The sequence below is a fragment of the Canis lupus genome, chromosome X, assembly GCF_048164855.1.
Source record: "Canis lupus baileyi chromosome X, mCanLup2.hap1, whole genome shotgun sequence".
Lineage (NCBI taxonomy): Eukaryota > Metazoa > Chordata > Mammalia > Carnivora > Canidae > Canis > Canis lupus.
Genome location: NC_132876.1, coordinates 56,380,516 through 56,405,512, shown reverse-complemented (window position 1 = coordinate 56,405,512; position 24,997 = coordinate 56,380,516). Strand labels below are relative to the sequence as shown.

Sequence of the window (24,997 nt, the reverse complement as noted above, 5' to 3'; positions counted from 1 at the left end):
CCACAACTATTGTATTTAGGGTAAGGAAGAAGCTGGGTTAGATATTTGCAAGTCAGTGGGAGGGCTGTGAGCCTGCAAATCTAGCAGCTGCAGTGTGCTGTGGTAGCTGCTTTCCTATGCTAAGCTGATTTACATTAATGTCTGATCTCATCATCCTGTCAGTGTGAGTTCCCATCTACACTGTTAGCTTCAGTTCTCTGCTTCAACTAGAAAGCTAGAGTGCACCACAGGCAGTGGGGGAAGGGAGGAAAGCAAGAAAGACTGCTCTCAGCACTTAAGCTTTTGTTAATTCTGCAGAAGAGGCAGAGAAACAGGAGATAACAAAGGCCCCATTTCCTTTTTGTAAGAGAAGGCTTTTGTCTTTCCTCTTGCAACAATGTCAGTGTCTGGCAAGAAAGTTTCATGTGAAACAGATCCTAAGGCTGCACTGGTGGTGATTTAGTCATTCTTCGCAAGGGTCGCCCAACACTGAAAACAGGAAGGATATGAGCATAGAGGGAACCGGGTTCAGGGCAGGTTGAACAACCATGCTCAGGACAGAAACAGACTGAAAAAAAAAAAAAGAAACAATCCTTTCCACCCCAACATACTAACACCAGTGCCAGGACCTGCCCCGACCATCAAAGAGCCTTTCAGAATTGGCACTCACAAAACCTGATAGAACATCTTCGAGCAAATGAAGATACTCCTAAAGCAGTTTCAGAAGAGAATTTGTTTAAAGAAGCCTGTGAGAAACACTTACAAGATTTGGAGATGATTGCTGATGATAATACAGAAGATTCTACAGCAAGGTAGGAGTTTTCAGTCACATAACTGAAAACTGTAGACTAGGTTAACTTATTCTCTACAACTAACATTTAGTGTTTAAATAAAAGTGCTATAATTATCTGAATTTGTAAGTAGCCAATCAGGGTTTATAAGAAACCCCCTCCTCTAAGTCTATAAAGGAAAACAGTAATTTCACATATGTTTTGATAATTAACAGGAAATATGTTTTAGGGTTGTGAGTTTATTTTTCTGATTCCATTCCAATTCTGTTAGGATTTCTGTTTTAGTAATAAGAGATGATTATTATAATTACTAAATTTTGGAAATATCTTCTGTGGCTTCAATGTTTATATACTTGTGATTCTCTGTGCTAGTGTAATAAATCACATAAATAGGAACTCTTTCTGACTTCTGTGAGGGCAGTTCTGACAAAACAAAAGCTCTAATTGCTCAGCATATTCTTATCTGTTCCTCAGTACATAGTTACTGTATTTACACTCAATAAATACATCATCTTTATGTGATAGTAAAGAACAGCTTAATTTGGCATTTGATAATTATTTTAAGTAGTATTCATTTCATAGGTAATTTACAATCATGAAGATATTTTGCATAAAGCAAGTAATGAAATGGTGCTTATAGCAGCAATATCTGAACATAGGAAATAGAACATGTCAGCTATTTCAGGACATTAAAGGAAATAAAAAATACAGTATAGCTCATAAAATATTTGAGTTTGTCTTTATTTTTGTGTTTACTAGTACTGTTTGAATGGAAGAAAATTATGTTCTGTACTCTAATCTCGTCCAAAGTAGCAACCTAGTAGATTATTACTTGTTTTATTTCTTCATACCAGATTTTATTTTCCCCATATATATGTATACACAACTGATGACCTTGACAATATAATTGAAGTGTAAAAGAGCCATAGGAAAATAAATATTTTTGATATATTTTAAATTATATAATAGTTCAACATGAAGCTATGCTTATTTATTTGGAAATAATCTTTATTTATTTCCTGTACTGTGTCTCTACGTAAGTACAGAGGACTGCTAAATGTGCTTCTAGATATAAGGTTTCTTTTTCCCCCCAATATATCTGCCTGACAATTCTTTGCTTCCATAAATTCAAAACATAGTATCAGTAGAAAAAGCTACATAACATGAGAAATGGCAATCAACTGTGCAAAATGATGCTTTTGTAGGAACTCAGTCTTCTTGTTATAACGTAAACATGCACAAGACTTTGTGAAATGACATTAAGTATAATATTAGATTGAACATGATACAGACATTTTAAGAAATAGTGTATATACTAATTTTCCTAGATATTTTTGTGATTACCCAAGAAAATGCTATGTAACTTCTGGGATAGTAGGTTGCAATTTTTAAAATATTTTATTTATTAATTCATAAATAAATAGATAGAGGCAGAGACATAGGGAAGGAGAAGCAGGTTCCCTGTGGGGAGCCTGATGTAGGACTAAATTATTAACATGCAACATAACTGAATAACCTACAATTATTCCTAACGGATATTAAATCCAAAGTGTTAAAGTTGTATATAAGTGATGAATCACTAAATTCTACACCTAAACTAATTATATTGTATGTTAACTAACTGGAATTTAAGTAAAAATTTGGAGAAAGAAAAAAGTAAATAGTTATATTAATATATTGGTTTGCATATTTATAAACCCAAATATATTCCAATGTACTTGAATTGTAAATATGTACTTCCTTCAGGAACTGTACTGTATTATGATCCCATATTGTAAATATGCACATACCAATAGCCAGTCATTATCATTTTTTGTCTTAGTTGTCTACTAACTCTACATTTTTGCTTCATTACAACTACCTTGTTAGGTGTCCTTTCTTTTCATTATTTCATCCTTAGCATTCCAAAAGCCAGAACAAATATTTCAAGTGTGTTATGATCATGCTTCTTATAAGACATACATTGATTTTTGTTTGTTTATTCATTTGTTTTTAGATTCTAATTGTGAATGAGTAGATTCACATATTTGTTTTTCTCACTCTGATGTCTTTCACTTAGCAAGTTTTTTTATACTGCATTATTCAGTAGAAACTATTACTTAAAAGGAAATAAGGAACAATCTGCAATTTGTAGTTTATAGAAAGTTTAAGGTTAAATACCTTTGCCTATGGTTTAAAATGTACTGTACAAAATTATAGAAATTGTTTAATCATTTTACTAAATTTAGAACATTTTAACAAATAATTTAATATTAGTGCAATAATTCCAAACAATTTTAGTGATGGAACTATTGGTTGATTTTAAATCTTTGTTACTTACAACCTCATTCTTGAGAATGAGGTACCTTGGTTCTCATGGTTCATTTCTATCAGTGTAGTATTGCATATTCATTTAACTTAAAATTAACTAAAATGTGTTTAAGATTTGAAAAATTGGGGACTCCTTTCTATCTAGAGATCTAACAATATGTTAGGTTCATATTCCTTTAAATATTATGATTAAGCATGTCTATAGTTGTTATTTCTGATACTTGAAAGGCAACTATTTCATTTCTGCATTTGGAAATAGAACTAAAAGACAAAATGTGTTGTATTATTTAATATGTGACCTCAAGAACAACATATTAATATCAAACTGTAACACAGCTCATAAATGTCCAGTCACTTATACTTTAAAGTTTATTGCTTAAATTTGTCTGTCTTTTTTCTGATTTTTGTAAGACATCTTCTTAATAATAGTCTTATTGATGTCTTTCCTATGAATTTGTAAGGAAAAATTGCTTGTAGTGTTATATGCATATCAGTGTAAAATTCATATTTAAAGATAAAAAAAATGAAATCAAGGTGGAAGAATGGGGAACAATAAGGCCCTAATTAAAAAACAAACAATCAAACTCAAGTTGTAATGTCATATTCTGCAAGATAAACCTGGAACATTTTGTGGTGCCATAAAGTAAGAAAGCCCTCAAAAAATAATGATGGGGGCTATGTCACATCAAAGGGACAAAAGAACAAACTGAAAAAGCTCCCATTGACCAAAGCCAGAACGATTTTAACAACAAAATAAAATATTGTTTGATTATAAACAAAAGTAAAAAATATTCATAATTCCATATTGATTTGAACAAGTGATTGAATAGAGACATATGTATTATGCAGAAAAACTCCATATGATTTATGTACATAGTATGCCCTCAGGGAGGTGGGGTGAATATTGTGCTTTAAGTGTGGGCTGCACATAGACTTTTTTGTTAAAAGCAATACAGTATAGGGCAGCCCTGGTGGCGCAGCGGTTTGGCGCCGCCTGCAGCCTGGGGTGTGATCCTGGAGACCCGGGATGGAGTCCCACATTGGGCTCCCTGTGTGGAGCCTGCTTCTCCCTCTGCCTGTGTCTCCGCCTCTCTCTCTCTGTGTCTATGACTGAATAAATAAAATCTTAAGGAAAAAAAAGCAATACAGTATAGAACTGCTGAGGTGAGGGAGGGAGTAAATTTACAGTAGAGAAACCTGACAAATACTCCCTCAGCCAGGTAATTAAGTTTAATAACAGAAGTACTCAGTCATTTTGACAGTATATACCTTTGGTATGATGTGATGAGAATGGTACTTTATTTCTGTCCTTTTCTCCCACAAAACCTATAAGCTCCCCAGTCTAATCACGAGAAAAGCCAGCAGATGAATCCAAATAGAGGAACATTTAATAAGTACCTGGTTTGTAATCTTCAAACTATTAATGTCACAAAAAAAAAGGAAAGTCTGAGGGATGCCTGGATGGCTTAGTCAGTTGAGTGGCCGACTGGGTTTGAGCTCAGGTCATGATCTCAGGGTCCTGAGATGGAGGTCCACATCAGACTCCATACTCAGGAGGGAGTCATCTTGAGGATCCTCTCTCCCTTTGCCACTACCCTCACTTGCTCTCTCTCTTTCTGTAAAATGAATAAATAAATTTTAAAAAAGGAAAGTCTGAGAAATTGTCACAATCAAGAAGATCCTATGAAGACATGACAAATGTGATGTGGAAGAGAAAAAAATGACCTTAGGTAAAAACAGGAAATCTGAATAAAGAATGCATTTTAGCCAATAATAATGTGTCAATATTGGTTAATTAATCATAACAAAAGTGTCATACTAATATAAAATAATAATAGTGGAAACTGGGTATAGGGTTTATGGAGACTTTCTATGCAATTATTAGACTGTAGCAATTTTTATGTAAAAAAGCACAACACTTTAGCAAGTGCTATCCTAGTATATAGATTCCAATAATCAATACTAGAAGACCACCCCAGTTGTAAGAACTTATTTATTTTCTTTAGTTTTGTTCTTGGGCAACTGATTAAAAGGGTATTAAATCAAAAACAGTGGGCTGTTACCTCCTCCATGCAAAAATCCTATACATTGGTAAGAAGATAATATCCTAAAGGCATTGTATGGAAGGCAGCTAAAGTTATGAGAACATCTAAAAGCTATATGCAATTTCTAGTTTTATCCTGATCATAAGGATTGTGGTTATCATTTGGTGTGAACCAATTTTTAAGGGCATAGCAAATAAAAAGATCATACTTGGGTATAATAATAAACTAATAGTATTTTTAAATTTAATCATTGAGTACACCATAGATATTAATGAAATGGCATATATTTACTGGTGCTTTCAAATGAAGCATAAACTTTTCTCCCCTCACTTCTTTACATTGCTGTCTATGGTTTATCTCTCAATATCACATATCAAGACAAGCTTCCTTATATATAAAAAATAACCCTCCATTCTATTTTATTATTTTTTTTTTAATTTTTATTTATTTATGATAGTCACAGAGAGAGAGAGAGAGGCAGAGACACAGGCAGAGGGAGAAGCAGGCTCCATGCACCGGGAGCCCGACGTGGGATTCGATCCCGGGTCTCCAGGATCGCGCCCTGGGCCAAAGGCAGGCGCCAAACCGCTGCGCCACCCAGGGATCCCTAACCCTCCATTCTAAAATGAAAAATATAACAATTAGGTATATTCTAATTTTTAAAACCTTTTTTTAAGTAGACCCCATGCTTATTATGGGGTCCAATGTAGGGCTTGAATTCATGACCCTGATATCAAGACCTAAGACAAGAGCAAGAGTCAGATGCCCAACTGACTGAGCCACCCAGGTGCCCCAGCCATTAATATATTCTGTTCATGGTGAAACTATTCCATTCATATTTTAATTTTACTAAACAGAATGGAAAATGCATAGCCCTGGTGATCAGGAAATATGATTTTTGTAAATATGCTTAAAAAAACTATGTAAGATAAGGTAACTTAAAGTGACAAAATTGAAATCAAGTAGTTTTCAGATACCTGATATTTTAGGATGAAACAGGTATTACTGAAATTTAAAACAAAAAGCATTACATGAGATTTTACTCTGAAACATAGTAAAATAATACCGTATTTTCCAAACCAATATATAGATATAATATTTACATATTACTAGAATTGGCACTGGAAGAGAGCAATACCAGTGATCATGCTTATTAAAACTATCAGAAGTAGGGGAGATAGGGGAAGATAGCAGAGTAGGAGGACCCTAAATTCATCTCATCCCATGGATACAACTAGACAACATATCATTGTAAACAATCCAGAAAATGACCCAATGATGGGCAGAATTAGCTCCACAACCAAAGGTAGAGAAGAGGTCACATTAAAGAAGATAGGAAAGGTGGAGATGTCATTTGAGGTCTACATGAACTATGGTCCTCTCTGGACAGGAGGGAGCCAGGAGAATGGTGAAAGGCAAGAAAGTGATGATAACACCAGAGATACCTCACAGGGAAGACAAACCCCCATAACATGTGGCTTTAAAAGTGAGAGTGTCTGAATATCATGAGTTCTTACAATGAGTACGACTTAAACCCTGGAGTTCTAAAAACCAATGAACTTGGCTCTGGAAGAGCTCTGAGAGTCTTAGGAAGCTGAGTCCCTGCCCATAAAGAGGCAGTATGTCAAACACCCTGAGCAGATATATTATAGAACCAGTAGTTAGGTAAATACTTGGGTCACATGGGAGGGAGAGTGACTTACTCATTGCAGAGCATACCCCAGAAGAGATAAGGATATCGGAGAGACCCTCTAGGAACAAAGTAGCTGGTAATTTCCCCTCCTGCCCCTCAGGGTAAACACACAGCCACCTCTAAGAATGAGCACTGTGCCCACATTCACTACCTAACATGCTCACACAAAGCCCTGACCTCCTCACCCTTCAGCTGATTCACCCTTTTCAATCACCTTTCCTCAGTCCCAGGGCCATGGGTTCCCTCCCCAAAAGACCAGCACAAACCTTACCAGTACCCTCTCTTGACCCATGCCTTTTGTGGGGCCTTAGACCTGGTGGTTACAGTCGCCATAGCATTAGCTGTGACAGCAGCAGTGGGTGCTGCAGAAGCCTGAGATGCATCTTGTAACAATATGTGCCCCGACCACACATGCTGTGCAGAGCCACTTAGTCCAACTCATACTGGTAGTGGGGGTTCCAGGTTTGGCAAGCAGACTAGCCTATGCATTGTTAAAATGCACCCCACACCTACTAGAGACTAAACACTGCCTACAACAGGTGAAAAGACTTCAGATAACCAGACTGAAGGCAAAAACAACCAGAACACAACAGGACACACAAAACACACACGAGTCACTCTTAAAGTGCCAGATCCTAGGGAGTAGGGGACACTGAACTGGAGGTTGCTACAGCAACTCTTCTCCATAAGACCATTGTCTTCAAGATCAGGAAACATATCTGGCATTCCTGCCACACAGAAACAGACACAGAAAGTTATACAAAATGAGGAGACAGGGAAATATATCACAAATAAAATAATAGAACAAATTCACAGCAAGAAACCTAAGACAAATGTATATAATAATATGCCTGATGGAGAATTTAAAGCAATGATCATAAAGATACTCACTGGACTTGAGAAAAGAGTAGAGGACATCAATAAGACCCTTAACAAAGAGATAAAAAAGAACCAATCAGAGATGAAGAACACAATAAATAAAATTAAAAATGCACTTGATAGAATAAATAGCAGAGGGGATGAAACATAAGAATGAATTAATGACCTATAAAACAGAGCAATGGAAAGTAACCAAACTGAGCAAATGAGAGGAAAAAATAAGCAAATGGAGAATAGTCTTGCAAAACTGAGCGACTCCATTAAGCATAAAAACATTTGTGTTGCAGAAAACCCAGAAAAAGAAGAAAGAGAAAAGGGAGAAGGTATTTTATTTGAAGAAAGAGCTGAAAAATTCTCCAATCTGGGGAAGAAAACAGATATCCAGATCCAGGGAACATAGAGATCCCCCAAAAAATCAACCCAGGGAGGTTCATATCAAGACATAAGTAATTAAAATGGCAAAAATTAGTGATAAAAAATTAAAAATAGCAAGAAAAAAGGAGAGTTAAATACAAGGAAAATCACATAAAGCTATCTGTAAGTTTTTAAGCAGAAACATTGCATGTCACAAGGGAATAGCATGTTATATTCAAAGTGCTTAAAGAGAAAAATCTGCAGCTAAAAATACTCTATCCAACAAGGTTATCATTTAGAATAGAAAACAAAAAGATAGTTTCTCAGAAAAAAAAATAGTAAAATGAAAAATGAGTTTCTCAAAGAAACAGAAACAACAGGAGTTCATAAGCACTAAACCAACCCTACAAGAAATATTAAAGAGAACTGAGTGGGAAAAAGAACATAAATGTGAGTATTTTATATATATATATATATATATATATATATATATAATATATTTATCTGTAAAATCAGTCAGGGGATTCACAAAATAAAAACATAAAATATAACACAATATACATAAAATGTGGGGGTGAGAGTAAAGAAAGGGCTCAAACCTCAGCAACTATTAATATACACAGATTGCAGAGGATGTTATATACCAACTAATGGTAATTGTAGTTCAATAACTAGTAAGAGATAAGCAAAGAATAAGAAAGGAACCCAAGTACATCACTAAAGAAACCCGGCAAACCATGAAAAAGAAGGAAGAAAGAATGAGACAAACTATAGAAACAACCACAAAAAAGTAGCAACATGGCAATAAACACATATCTATTGATAATTACTGTGAATATAAATGGACTAAATCTTCCAATCAAAAGACATAGGGAGACAGAATTGATTAAAAATCAAACAAACAGGAATAATCTATATCCTGCTGACAAGAGACCCATATCAGACCTAAAGGCACCTACTGATTGAAAGTGAGGGAGTGGAGAAACATTTATCATGCAAATATATGTCAAAAGAAAGCCAGGGTAGCAATACCTACATCAGACAAAACAAAATTTAACACAAAGGATGTAACAAGAGATAAAGCAGGGGCACCATATCATAATAAAGGGGAGAATCCAAAAAGAAGATATAACAATTGTAAATGATTATGTACCCAACATGAGAACACCCAGGTACATAAAACAGGGATTAACAGAGTTACTAATAATTAGTAGCACAAGCATACTTGGGGACTTTAACATCCCACTTATGTCAAAGGACAGATAGTCTAAACAGAAAATATAAAAGGAAACAATGACTTTGAATGACACACATGAGCACATGGATTTAAACAGATATATTCAGAGTATTCCAACCTAAAATAGCAGAATATACATTCTTTTCAAGTGCACATTGAATTTCTCTAGAATAGATCACATATTAGGCCACAAAACGAGTCCACTCACAAAAATTAGGCCACTCAACAAATTAAAAAATATTGAAGTCATACCACACATCTCTCATGACCACAACACTATGAAACTAGAAATCAACCAAAAGAAAAACAAACAAATAAACAAACAAAAAGGGAAGAAAGAAAGAAAGAAAGAAAGAAAGAAGAAAGAAAAAGAAAGAAAGAAAGAAAAGAAAGAAAGAAAGAAAAGAAAGAAAGAAAGAAAAGAACTGGAAAGACCACAAATACATGGAGGTTAAATAACATGTTACTGAACAATGAATAAGTCAACCAAAAAAAAAAAAAATCAAGGAAGAAATACAAAAGTACATGGAAATAAATGAAAATGAAAACAAAATAGTCCTAAGCCTTTGAGATGCAGCAAAACGTGGTTCTAAGAGGGAAATAAATAGTAATACAAGCCTATCTCAATAAGCAAGAAAAAATTAAAAACAACAAAAACAGCAATCTAACATTACAACTAAAGGAGATATAAAAAAGAACTTCACTCGTCATCAGGGAAATGTAAATAAAAACTACAATGAGATATTCACACCTGTGACCTCACACCTGTAAGAATGGCCAAAAAATAAAAAATAAATAAATAAAATCACAAGAAACCTCAAATGTTGGCAAAGATGTGGGGAAAAAAAGGAACCCTCCTGTACTGTTGGTGGAAATGCAAACTAGGGCAGCCATTGTGGAGAACAGTATGGATTCCCCAAACAGTTAAAAATAGAAGTACCTTTGATCTAGTAATCATAATATTTGGAATTTACCCCCAAAATACAATAACACTAATTCAAAAGAATGCTTCACCCCTATGTTTATAAGCAGAATTATTTACAATAGCCAAACAATGAAATCCATGAAATCCAATTCACCAATTGATGAATTGATAAAGAACAAGTAATGTGTATATATATATATATATACATATATAAATATGAATATTATTCAGCCATAAAAATGAATGAAATCTTGTCATTTGCAACAACATGAATGGAGGTAGAGTATAATTCTAAGCCAAGTAAATCAGTCTCTCTCTCTCTCTCTCTATATATATATATATGTATATATATACCATATGATTTTACTCTTACATGGAATTTAATGAAGAAAACTAATAAGCAAAGGTAAAAAGAGAGATGGAAACCAAGAAACAGATTCTTCACTATAGAAAACAAACTGATTGTTACCAGAGGAAAATTGTGTGGAGGCATGGGTGAAATAGGTGATAGGGATTAAAATGTCCTTGTTGTGAGCACTGGGTGATGTATGGAATTGTTGAATCTCTATAATGTGCACCGGAAACTAATATAACAGTATATTAAATAACTGGAATTAAAATAAAAACTTAGTTAAAAACTAATCTCTGGGGTAAAATATGAGAATCCTTTGTTACTGTTGGTTAAACTTCCTTATTCTGTTACAATTAAAGTGACTTACCCTTCCATGCTCTCAAATGTTCCCATTCAAGATACAGACCTCATAACCTACTTACACCTTATTTCTATTAGTTCTTCAGTAGCCATACATTATACCTGGAAATATGTTTAGCAAGTCCTTAACATGATTGATTGGTTTTTATCCATACAACCAATAGCTTACTCAAGAGAAACTGTTAAATCTTTTGTCCACCTTTTCCCTGAAAAACTCACTGCTGTGAGCACAAGTGTCATATAGGTGTCCTTTTATGGCTAATGATTATGATGTAGTTATAATAACACTAATAAAAACAACTACATATGTAACAGTCATATAAAAACTTAGGCAACACAACTAATTTAGTCTGAAGTCTGTTGTAACGTTCAACCAGCCAGTTCCTTAACTAAGACGTTGGTATTAATTTATTGTTTCCTTCATTCAATATTTTTTAAACCCCTGCTGTATGCATTATGTTTTTTTAAGGCTCTATAAGGATTACAAGATAAACAATATGTATTGATTCCCACTAAAGGCTTATAATGTTGTTGGGGAGATAAAGTATATTCACTTGAAAGTTTTCAAGGGCATAAAAAAGGAGTATATTGCAAGAACAGTTTTAAGTTGCTTGATGATTGAGCCCTATTGGCATTCAAAGACAAGAAATAAGTCTGATTAGAGCAATACTAGAATACTTCATGGAGGAGAGATGATTTGAAATGAATCTTAAGGAATGGATAGGATTTTGATACAGATATAGGAAAGAATGAATTCTAGGTAGGAGGAACAATACAGAGTTTTTTTTCAAAAAGGCACTGCAGCATGAAAGTTGAAGGTATACTCAAAAGATAGATTTAACTTTGGTTGAAATGAATTATATATATTGGAGAATAGCACAAAACTAGGCAGGAAATGAAGGTCAGGCATAGATTATGTAGGCTTTAAAAGGCATAGTAGGACTCTGGACTTTATCTTAGAGGTCAAGGCAAATTAACCCCCAATAATTTGCTGAAATATTTTGTGTTTTTGAATACTTTAAGGAACCAGTTCTATTTGTTTTGCTCCTCTCAAATAGTTCTGTATCACAGGAAGAATAAAGTAATGAATGGTAGCAAAGAAAGAATGTTAATAAGTAGAATACCTTAAGGAAAAAAGTGTGGTGATAAAAATAGAAAATATAGAACTCAGAGTGTCTGGGTGGCTCAGTTGGTTGAGTGTCAAACACTTTATTTCAGCTCAGGTCATGATCTCTGGGTTGTGAGAACAAGCCTCACATTGGGCTGCCTGCTCAGCAGTGAATCTGCTTCTCTACCTCTCTTTCCCCCTCTAGCACTCCCTTTCTTTCTAAAACAAATAATTCTAAAAAGAAAATACAGGACTCAACATGACCTGTGGAATATCTACTTATGATTTTTTTTTTTTAATTTTTATTTATTTATGATAGTCACAGAGAGAGAGAGAGGCAGAGACACAGGCAGAGGGAGAAGCAGGCTCCATGCACCGGGAGCCCGATGTGGGACTCGATCCCGGGTCTCCAGGATCGCGCCCTGGGCCAAAGGCAGGCGCCAAACCGCTGCGCCACCCAGGGATCCCTACTTATGATTTTTAAATCTAAAAAAACTATGATATGTTAATCAATGTGCTTGATTCCAGGACTCCAGACAGTTCATGAATATATTTTAATAAGTAATATTTATTTTTTTATAAAAGTATTCTAGTTTTTATTTTATTTCTATTGTGGTAAGAACACTTAACATAATATCTACACTCTCTGGGATGCCTGGGTGGCTCAGTGTTTGAGCATCTGCCTTTGGCTCAGGGCGTTATCCTGGATTCCCAGGATTGAGCCCCATAACAGGCTCCATGCAGGGAGCCTGCTTCTCCCTCTGCCTGTGTCTCTCCCTCTCTCTCTCTCTCTCTCTCTCTCTCTGTGTGTGTGTGTGTCTCACGAATAAGTAAATAAAATCTTTAAAACAAAACAAATCTACTCTCTCCACAAAATTTAGGTGCATAAATAGAATATTGTTAGCTGTAGACACAACGTTGTTTAGCATATCTTTAGAACTTACTCATCTTGTATAACTGAAACTATACCTGTTGAACAGTAACTCCCCATTCCCCATTTCCCCCAGGTTCTGGAAACCACCATTCCACTTTATTTTTATGAGTTTGATTATCTTGTTTACCTCTTATAAGTGAAATCATGTAGTTTTTATTCTTCTGTGACTAATTTATTTCACTTAGCATCATGTCCTCCAGATTCATCCATGTTATTGCGGAGGGCAGGATTTCTCTCTTTATTAAGGCTAATATCCCATTGTATGTATACATCACATTGTTTTATGCATTTTTCTGGCAAGACACTTAGGTTATTTCTATGCCTCAGGTATTGTGAATAATGCTGCAATGAAAATGGGAGTGTAGATATTTCTTCAAGATACTGATTTTGATTTTTTTATATATACTCAGACATGGAATTTCTGTATCATATGATAGTTCTATTTTTAATTTTTAGGAGGAAACTCCAAAATGATTTCCATAGCAGTTGCACCATTTTACATTTCTACTAACATTGTACAAGGATTCCAATTTCTCCACATCTTCACCAGTGCTTGTTATATTTTATTTTGTTATAATAGCCATTCTAAGAGGTACAAGGTGATATCTCAAGGTGGCTTTGATTTTTATTTCTTTGATGATTAGTGACCTTTAGCACTTTTTCATATGTCTATTGGCTATTTGTATGTCTTTGGAGAAATGTCTATTGAATACTTTGCCCATTGTTTAATCACACTATTTGTTTCTTTCCTAGTGAATTGTATAAGTTACTTTTATATTGAATTGCATGAGTTACTTTTATAGTTTAGTTATTAACCCCTTATTACATGGATGGTTTGCAAATATTTTCTCCCATTCTATTAGTTGCCTTTACACTCTAGATAGTTTGCTTTGTTGTACAGAAGCTTTTTGGTTTGATGTATTCCCACTGATCAATTTTTGCTTGTGTTGCTTGTTTTGGTGTTATACTCAAGAAATCATCTCCAAGACGATTCTCATGAAGCTTTTCTTTTGCTAGGGGTTTTACAGCTTCAGGCACTACATTTAAATCTTCAATCCATTGTGAGTTGATTTTTGTGTATGGTGTAAGATAAGGTCCAATTTCATTCTTTTGCATGTAGATATGCAGTTTTATTCAGGAGGCTATCCTTTTCCCATTGTATATTCTTTTTTTTCCCCATTGTGTGTTCTTGACACCCTCATCAAAGATCAGCTAACCATAAATGCATTTTTTCTTGCTTTTTAGTCCCGTTCCGTAAGTCCATATGTCAGTTAGTGCCTATACACTACTATTTTAGTTACTATAGCTTTGTAGTATATTTTGAATTCAGAAAATGTGATGCCTTCAGCTTTGTGATACCTTCTTCTTTCTCAAGATTGCTTTGGTTATTGGGGTTTCTATAGTTTCATATGAATGTTACGATTTTTTTCTATTTCTATAAAAAGGGCACTGAGATTTTGTTTTTGTTTTTTAAGATTTTATCTATTTATTCATGAGAGACAAACAGAAAGAGAGAGAGAGGCAGAGACACAGGCAGAGGGAGAAGCAGGTTCCATGCAGGGAGCCCGATGCGAGACTTGATCCCGGGTCTCCAGGATTACGCCCTGGCTGAAGGCAGGTGCTAAACTGCTGAGCCACCCAGGGATCCCCAGGAATTGAGATTTTGATAAAGATTGTAATGTATCTGTAGATAGCTTTGGATACTTTGGACATTTTAACAATATTATTATTTTTTTCAATCCGTGAACCTGGGATGCCTTTTCTTTTATTTTTGTCTAGTTTCTTTCATCAGTGTTTTGTAATTTTCACCATACAATCTTTCACCTTCTGGTTAAGTTTACCCTTAAATGTTTTATTCTTTTTGATTTTTTTGTCAATAGGATTGTTTTTCTTTTTTTAAGATTTCTTTATTTATTTGGAGAGAGAATGAGAGAGAGAGAGAGGATGAGTGGGGAGAGGTCAGAGGGAGAGAGAGTGAATCTCAAGCAGACTTGCCTAATGTGGGTCTCAATCTCAGGACCCCAAGATCATGACTTGAGCTGAAACCAAGAGTTTGACACTCAACCAACTGAGCCATCCATGTGCCCAATGAGATTGTTTTTCTTGACTTCTTTTCAGATAAGTCATTGTTAATATATAGAAATACAACTGATTTTATATGTTGATTTTGTATTCTGCAATTCTACCAAATATATTGATTAATTCTAGTAGGCTTTTTTTTTTTGAGGAGTTTTTATGATTATATAAGATCATGACATCTACAAATACAATTTTTCTTCTTCCTTTCTAATTTGTATGACTTTTATTTATTTTTCTTCCTAATTACTCTGGCTAAAAGTACCAGCATGATGTTGAATAGAAGCGATGAGAATAGGCATCCTTACATTTTATTGATCTTAAAGAAAAAGCATTCACATATATTATTTTAATGTTGACTGTGATGTGAGTTGTGTCTTTTTCATATGTGGCTTTAATTGAGGCAAATTCTTTCTATAAATATTTTCTTTTGATAATTTAAAATACTTTTTATCTATTATCACATTTCCAAATTTTAATGTAATAAATGATAGATGTTTGTATCATCCATTAACATGTCATTTGCTTTTTTCAAGATTCCATGAAATGATATGTTAATCAAAAAACAGACAAGTTTTAGTATATTCATGTTGAGTATAATTGCTGTTGTATTGAAGAATAGAATACCTTAACTGGAAGAGAAAAATATTGATTTTCAATAAAAAATTAATTATAAGATCAATCAAAGAAACCCTGCTGTATTTCCTTATGACAGTTTTATTAATCTTGAACTTTCATTATTAAATTCTATATATGTGAAAACTAAAATATAGAGTACATATGCTTGAGAAAGTTGTAATTTTGCAGAACAGTCATGATAGTATTATTATATAAAAAAGGCTAAATGTAGCTGATAATCTTATAAAACACTTAGAGACATGAAACCATACCTATTTTATCTTTTTTTAATTGAAATAAAGATACTCCAATGTATAAAATAGTAAAATATTTTGGTAAGCAATTAAAGGTGTTCATTTTCTCTGGAGAAGTAAAATCCAACTATAAAAACTCTAGGTCAGTACACTTTATGTACTCTAATCCTGAAGCACTTCTTATTCCATGTTAGTTAGGAAACCAGGATACTACATGATAAATTTCACTAAGTACAAGGAAAGAATGATCACAAGAGCAAGGCCACTGTGATAATACCCACCTCCTTAAAGATGGAACTTAGACCTTAAAGTTGACTCAATTTCCCCATTGCTCATAATAACCCCTTATTATTTTCACCTCCAAAATGTATCTGCAACATCTTTTCACAAGGAAAAGTAATTTAAGAGCTTCTTGCTGTCTTACAATGAATAAATTAACCAAAATTAGAATATAATCAAAGGACTAAGAACATTAAAAAGAGGTTATTAAATAAAAGGAACTTGAATTGGGGGTTATAGTCTGCTTGCCTTGCCAAGGTCACGAAACCAGAGGTCTGAATCTGGGATAAAGGTGGCAGAAAAAATTCAGAATGTAAAGCCAACGTTAAACAGCCCCTGCTAAATCTGTAAGGTTATAAAAGTTGTATCAGAGTGATAGAGGCATATCATGTTTAGATACTAGTTAAATGGATTACTACTGGGACAATTCACTTTCCTGATAGTGCTAAATAGGGTCTTGGACTTCCTTGTGCTCAAGAATGATCTGGGGAGCTTATTAAAAATGTAGTTATTCAGTATCCACCACCAGATAATTTAATTTATGTTTTGATTTAATTAAAACAAAGAACACATGGCCAGAAAAAAGGAGGATATGGGGAACTTTTATTCTGATATGGGTTTTATAATTAATGTCAAATATTCTAAGAATTAAATAGGAGACTACCTTAGATGAGTTATTTGATACTTTATTTAAAAATGTTCATTGAGGCACAAATTTAAGTAAGTGAGTCTGGTGTGCTAGAAAGTCACAGACATAAAAAAAAAAAGTCACAGACATGCACTTAGCTCCAAATAATGTAGGAAATAATAGGTTGAGACTCTCACTATAGATCTCCATTCTAAGCTAGATATAGGCAACATCAAAAACTCCTGTTATTCAGGAGATTTTCTTCCTCCTTTTTCTAACTCTTCTTTTTCTTTCTTTACTATTTTGATTCCTTTCCTAGAAAAGGATGAACAGGAGTAGGAATTTCTGTATGGAATTGAGTTGCATACAGAGTTGTGTCAGGAACCATCTATATCATGAAAATCATACCTGTATAACTGGATATGAACTATGATGATTATTGATATTTACTTCTGGAAACTACCATATTTACTTCAATAATTTTTGCCATGTATAGTTAAATAATTAGCAGAGCAAAAGCAATAGCTAAGGTGACAGAAATGCCTTCCAAAAGAGTGACAATTTTTTGGAGGACGATTACTATAATTACAACATCTAATTAAAAGAGACAATGATTTTTAATTTTCTTTAGTAAATTCATACTAATAAACTTTGGGAAATCAAATTGAATTGAATTTGAGTTAACTTTATTTTTTTTCCTTAAGGAAGACTTATTTTGTGGTAGCCCACTGAAGTCCCAAGATGAAATATAAGGGAAACCATATTCTGCCACACTAAATAATTTATATTGTTTTGAATATGAGTTTCAACTAATTCTACATCCTTCACCCCAATTCCTTTGCCCTTCTCTTTTTTATTTTTTTAAAGATTTTGTTTGTTTATTTATTTATTTATTTGAGAGAGAGAGTGAGTGGGGGGATGAGCAGAGGGAGAGAGAATCTGAAGTAGACTGCATGCTGAGCATAGAGCATGATGTGGGGCTTGATCCCACAACCATCAGACCATGAAACTGTAACCAAGAGTCTGACGTTCAACTGATTCAACCACCCAGGCAACCCCCTCTTTTTAAATTATAAGGATTTATGTGAGAAATCTTGGAAAGAAGAGAGACAAAAGTCAGAAATCCCAAAGCTGCACTTAATCTTGTATTTAAATTTTCTCTCACTGGAGACTGTTGCCAAAATCTTTGACTTTCTCGGATTTCATTAGAGGGCATAGACTCTTTAAATACTAAAACAAAACAAACCACAGAAGATTCTTCATTTTATTTTCATATTTTGTGAATAATTATAGCTGAAATATGCTTTAACATTTTAGAAGGGAAGTACTGTACAGTAGATACAAGAACTTGTCATTTAAATGAGATTAGCATTGGGATCCCTGGGTGGCACAGTGGTTTGGCGCCTGCCTTTGGCCCAGGGCGCGATCCTGGAGACCCGGGATCGAATCCCACGTCGGGCTCCCGGTGCATGGAGCCTGCTTCTCCCTCTGCCTGTGTCTCTGCCTCTCTCTCTCTCTCACTGCGTGCCTATCACTAAAAAAAAATAAAAATAAAAAAATAAATAAATGAGATTAGCAAACTTAAAAAGAACCAAGGATATACATATTATATTCTGTAATATATATAATATGTAATATTATATTCTGTATAATATATATTATTTATATGCATATGAATGTACAATATTATGATACAGACATGTCCTTAGTAATGTTAAAACTTTGAGTCATATTTAGTTTAGAATGTTTTCATGCTGGTTTCTGTGGAATCTTCTATTCCTGAGACCTTCTCATCATTATCCAGTATCTGCTGAATTTAATGGAAGCTAGTAAGAAAGACATAAAACTATTTTTTCTCAATTCAATCTTTTTGTCATCATTTTTCTTTAAACATATGTTCTGATTTTCTACCAGAGTTTTCAATTCCTTTTATGTCTCCTGCATATGTGGAAAGTCTTGATGTCTTTTGCAAAATATGCTCATGTTAATTTCTTTCTCTTTGTTTTACTTGATGTTTGTGATTTTCACATAATGATTTAGAGGGCTTCAGCAACACTAAATACATTATTCTTTATTATTTTTCATAATTTTCCACTTCTCTACAAAACATCTAAAATAGTGTTATTATAAAAATATACCTCATTGATTTTCAGATTGAGCTATAATTGAAAAGCTGAAATGAAAATTTGCCAATTTCTATGAATTTTAAGTAGAAATCATGAAAAGTTCAGACCTAAATTTATATATACTCTCTTGCTCCTTTGCCAAATACAAAACACTGTCTTTGTGTCTCTGGATCAGCTTTATGCTGCTGTCTGCAAAGAATAATTGATAATTTTTATGAACAGGAAAGTGTGTCTTTGTAATTTAGGGTTTGTTATCCCTATAAGAATCAGTTTGTATTAAATTTGCTCAAAAAAAATTTGCTCAAAATATTAGACATTATTTGCTTTAGAAAATTAATGGTAATGAAAAAAACACACTGATGAAATTGCTAAAATATGGAAGATATAATCAATTGATATGAGCAATAGAAGGTATCTTCAAGTCATACTGACCAACTTAAAATGCCCATTGCTCTCTGGAAAAATAAAAGCTCTTTATGGACCTACATGACCTCAAGTGAATTATTTAACCCTTTTGTGCCTGTTTACTTTCATTTTTAAAATGAGAAATCGATGTGCACCTATTTCATATGGCTGTATGGAAGAGTAATTGAAGTAATACATATAAATTTATTGGAATGGTGCCTCACATATAAGTGTTCAATAAATGTTAACATCATTATTTTACATCTTCGAACAATTTTCATCATACTTCATTCATCTTATGCAGATTATTAAGTGTACTATAGTTTCTTATGTGTGATAAAAACTGTATTGCTTAATTATTCAGTAACATTTTATAATAAGTCATTATTATTTTACCAATTTCTTCATTTCATTTCCAATCTGAGGAGATTTCCATGTATCTTTATAATTGAGTCAATTACAAACATCTTTCCCACATTTGCTGAAGTGAATAGCATGGTAAAGTTTAGCAGGTAACATTTTGTAGTAATTCAAGCAATGAATAGAATGATAGAAATTTAATAATCTGTTTTAATACATTATTGTGCTAATTGGGTTTGGTAAAATTGACTAACAAAATATAACATATAAGATAATAAAAACTTTTAAGTCCTTTTTGGACATTTTAGGAGCACATTGTGGGAAATGAATGCAGTGAATATTTTAGAGTAGGGTTAAATATATTTTTTCTGTAAAGTGAGAGTAAATATATTGAGCTTTTCAGGCCATTCAGTTGCAACTACTCAACTGACTTTAGTATGAAAGCAGCACAGATAACATGAAAATGAATAAGTGGTACATAAATAAAACCATATTTATGGACATTGAATTTGGAATTACACATAATTTTCCTGTGTCCTTTTAATCTTTTAATTATTTAAAAATGTACAATTCATTTTTAGCTCACTAACTGTATTTTGTCAATTCTTGTTCTAGAAGCACTTAGTGAGACATAAAGGGAAAATTTTCTTTAAAAAAAAGGAAAGAAAAGAAAAGAAAATTCTGTAATGTTGACTTCAGCTGAGATAGTTTGACCCTTGAACCTTCCTGCTCTTGCGTCTTGCTCACTTTATCGAAGTGTTTTTATTTTACACTGTTTTTAGATTCAGGTTTTTTTTTTGCAAAGATGTTCTCCTTACTGTTAAAGAAGCTAAATAATTCTGACTGCAAGTTTTTTACACTGATACAAAACAGAAAATGAAGTTTAAAAAAGCATATTACTCTAAAAAACTTTCACATCTGGAAAACAAAAATTTCATGAAAGTTAAAATTCCCTTAAAACTACTATTTAATTAATACACTAAATAAATATTTATAATGCATAATATAGCTGAAGTACCTTGACAGAGAGAATAATATATAAAACAACTACTTTCCAATTGCTTACTTTATAGTAGAGAGCATAAAATATGTATACCCATAACTATACAGCAAGATGAAATGTAATAAGTGATATAATAGTGACATATAAAATAAGCCATAGATAATGTTAGTATGCTGTAACTAAATTAGTAAAGTTTGCTTACCCAAACTACACTTTTAGGAATAAAAAACAAAAATCTGTATCCTTAGTTCCAGAATGCTAACTATGGATGCATAGGATGTGTGTGTGTGTATTTGACATGTTTATTCCTTTGGGCAATAATTGGGTGCCTAGTAGTTTCATAAACAAACGGTTTCTCTATACTAGGGATATGTTTATGTTAAGGTAAAGTCTAGATACCAAAAGAGAGTGTACCTCCAACATTTGCTTTTAGAACCCAGTGACAATAGTGCTTCAGTTTTGCCTCTGGACTCCTCATGGTGGCCCCTTATGTAGGCAGTGTAATTTGAGGAGGACTAGAAAAATGCATGGGCCAAATATTCTGCCTTTATTCATCTCACTAATCTCCACATTTCTTTTTGGAGATTACTTCCTCTTTTTCAAGGCAGTCATTGTCCTCTCTTAAGCCATAAATAGTCCTGGCTTCTCTGCTACTAGGTTCAGCTAGGATCTTGTTTATTTGCAGGCCTCTGATCCTATTTTCTGTACGTTGTTAGGTTAAATTTTACTATAATCCAAATAAGGCAATGATGTATCAAAATAGATTATTTGTCTTTAATTTTAATATATTTGGCACACAATGTAATATTAGTTTTAGCTGTACAATAATGCTTGGACAATTCTACACATTATGCTATGCTCACAGAAGGGTAGCTACCATCACTTACCATACAATGCTATTACAATATCATTGACTATATTCCCTATGCTGTGCCTTTTATTCCTTTGTTTTAGTTATTCCATAACTGGAAACCTGAATCTTCTACTTCCCTAAACCCATTCTGCCTATCCCTTCACCTCCTTCTTTCTAGCAACCATCGGTTCTCAATATTTATATGTCTGATTCTGCTGTTTGTCTGTTTTTTAGATTTCACATATGAGTGAAACCATAAGATATTTACCTTTTCCTTACTTGTTTCACTTACCATAATATCCCCTAAGCCCATTCGTGTTGCTGCACATATCAAGATCTCATTCTTTTTTTGGCTGTGTAATATTTCACTATATATTATATTTTGTTATATATGTATTTATCTCACATATATTTATCCATTCATCTATCAATGAACATTTATGTTGCCTCCATAACTTGGTTATTATAAATAAGGATACAGTCGACATAGGATGCAGTTATTTTTTATTTATTTATTTTTTTAAGATTTTATTTATTTATTCATAGAGACAGAGAGAGAGAGAGGCAGAGACACAGGCAGAGGAAGAAACAGGCATAATACAGAGAGCCTGATGTGGGACTCTATCCAGGGTCTCCAGGATCACGCCCTGGGCTGCAGGTGGCGCTAAACCGCTGCACCACCGGGGCTGCCCGGGTGCAGTTATTTTTTGATTTAGTGTTCTCATTTTCTCTAGGTAAATACCAGTAATGGAATTATTGGACCATTTTCATTTATAATTTTTTATGAAATCTCTGTACCATTATCCACAGTGGCTGTACCAATTCACATTCCTACCAACAGTGCATAAGTGTTCCTTTCTCTCCATTTCCTCACCATAATGAATTCTTAAGTTTGTCATATTCTATCTACTGCCTCAATTACTAGAACATGTTACCTTGTAAACAGAACTATTCTGGAAACTCATGTTAGCAAATGAGAGAAATTTAATTTAATTTAATTTAAACCTGAGATAGAGTATATTTGGAAATATCCAGAAGACAGGAGAGGGACACTTGGGTGCCTTAGTCAGTTAAGCATCTGCCTTCAGCTCAGGTTATGATCTCAGGGTCCTGGAATCTAGCCCCACATTGGGCTTGCTTCTCAGCAGGGAATCTGCTTCTCCTTCTTCCTCTGTGCATTCTTTCTCTCATGCATGCTTGTGCATGCTCTCTCTCTCTCTCTCAAGTAAGTAAATAAATAAAACTTTTTAAAAATAGGAGATAAATGTTATCAAGAACAAATCTAGGGATCCCTGGGTGGCGCAGCGGTTTGGCGCCTGCCTTTGGCCCAGGGCGCGATGCTGGAGACCCGGGATCGAATCCCACATCGGGCTCCCGGTGCATGGAGCCTGCTTCTCCCTCTGCCTGTGTCTCTGCCTCTCTCTCTCTCTCTCTCTGTGACTATCATAAATAAATAAAAATTTTTAAAAAATTAAAAAAAGAACAAATCTAGAAATTAACAGCACATTTTAAAAATTAGAACCTTATATTAAAATATACTCAACATTTTACTTCTATTGAAATACATATATTATACATAGATTTCTCACTGAAATTATTTAGTTGTGCATTGATAACCAATTTACAGAAACATGGATATGTATACATTTATGGGATTTTTCTAATATAATTTTTATAATCACATCATCAAAATAATCTCAGTTGGGTTCTTGATCAAGACTCAGGTAATACTTTTACTAATGTAGTTTTCACTTGTTTAAAAGAAAGCCTTTATTTAAATTTGGAAAGGAAACAGGAAAAAAAAAAAAAGCCGACACAATGAAGACAACCTAGGGAATGGGAGAAAATATTTGCAAATTACTTATTTGATAAGAGATAAATAGCCAAAATATGTGAAGAACTCATAGAGAAAGCTAAGATGGAAGCATAGTAGGAGGATCCTAGTCTTGTCTCATAATTAAATAACCATCAAATCATTCTGAATACCCAAATAATCAATTTGGGGACTGATAGAACAAACTGAACAGCTAGAGATAAAAAAGAGGCCACATTGAGGACGGTAGGGAGGGCAGAGATATGGTTTGAGGGAGAAATAGATCACAGGTGCTACAGAGGGGAGAGAGCCCTGCTTGTAGAGAGGGAAAAGAGAGAGTAGAGGGCACAGGAATACCCACAAGGAGAACACTTCCCTAGAGGCATTGACTGGGAAAATGAGAGAGGCTGATTTTCATGAGCTTTTGCAACCAGTGGGTTTCAAAGACTAGAGTTTTAGAGGTCAGCATGCTGGGCTGGGATGGAGACCTAAGGTTGCTTCCCTAGTCCTGGAGAGAAGGCAGGCAAGCAACCTTGGAGTAGACTGTAAGATCTGAAGACCACTTAAAGTATACAGGAAGAGACTGTTTGCTTGTCTTGGAGTATATCTGTGAGAGGTGACATTCACAGAAACATCTCTGGAGACAAAAGAGCCAGCAGGTGATATTTCACTCCCCTGCCCCTCGGCATAGGCACAGAGACACCGGCTGAGGGCATCTAAACTGAACACTGGCTCTTTAGCATGCTTTGCTCCAAATCCCACACTCTTATTCTCTGGCATTGCTGCCCTTCTCAATTAAAGCTGCATCCTTTCAAGTATAGTGAGACCCTCCCATGGAAGACCAATATGGGCCCTCACCACAATACATACCTAAAGTTTGGAATTTTAAATGTCAGCAGACTTAGCTGGGACAGAGACCAAAGTGCATTACACTTCTCTAGGCAGGCAAGCAATCCAGAGGCAGACAACAAAATAACAGCAATATGAGAAATACCAGGGATCCATGAGAGGAAATTATTCATTCTTCTGAGTGTTTCCCTGAGAGGAGCAAGCGCAGATGCTCTGCTCCTGAGATATAGGAGCTGGGTGTCACCATTTCCTCACCTCTCCCTCAGCATAAACCAACTTCAGTAAACCAACACAGCTCCACCACTGGCTGCCTAAACTGGTTACACCAAGTCAACCCCCTTAAGCTCTGCTGGTACTGCTTTTCTCAGTCAAATGAGCCTGAGGACTAGGGCAGTGGGCCTGTCCCCTAGAAGACCAGCAGCGCAAGCCCCTGCAAGCACCACATCTACTAAACATAGAGCTCTGCAAGTCTTCAGTTCTGGAAGTAGTATCAAGTCTCACTTAGGAAGTAGAGTAGAGCACATCTAGTTAAAACTTGCCACACTCTGGCCAAGGTCCAAACACTGCCCCTTGCAGGCAAAGAGAACCTCCAGAAACTTGAGAAATAGGGCAGTCAAAACATAGCAGCAGAGTGCATGCAGCACATGCAAGAGACACTCCCTGAAGTACCAGGCCCTGGAACTATATTACTTCTTCTTCATAAAGCCATTACTCAAAGCATCAGGAACCATAACAAGATTTTCTATCACACAGAAAAAGACAGAGA

The 24,997-nt window shown here is 34.5% G+C and overlaps 1 protein-coding gene across 2 annotated transcripts in view; it reads left to right on the top strand.

Annotated features, from left to right (window-relative positions):
* Positions 1–363: 363 nt before the first annotated feature.
* The window catches only part of KLHL4 (kelch like family member 4), a 155,459-nt gene continuing 130,825 nt past the window's right edge, over positions 364–24,997 (top strand). The window contains exon 1 of one of the 2 annotated variants that reach the window (XM_072815499.1): positions 364–791. In XM_072815499.1, coding sequence (XP_072671600.1) covers positions 754–791 — 38 coding nt within the window. In that variant the 5' untranslated portion in view covers positions 364–753. The remainder of the gene's footprint in view (positions 792–24,997) is intronic. The other variant, XM_072815498.1, reaches the window with a different exon arrangement.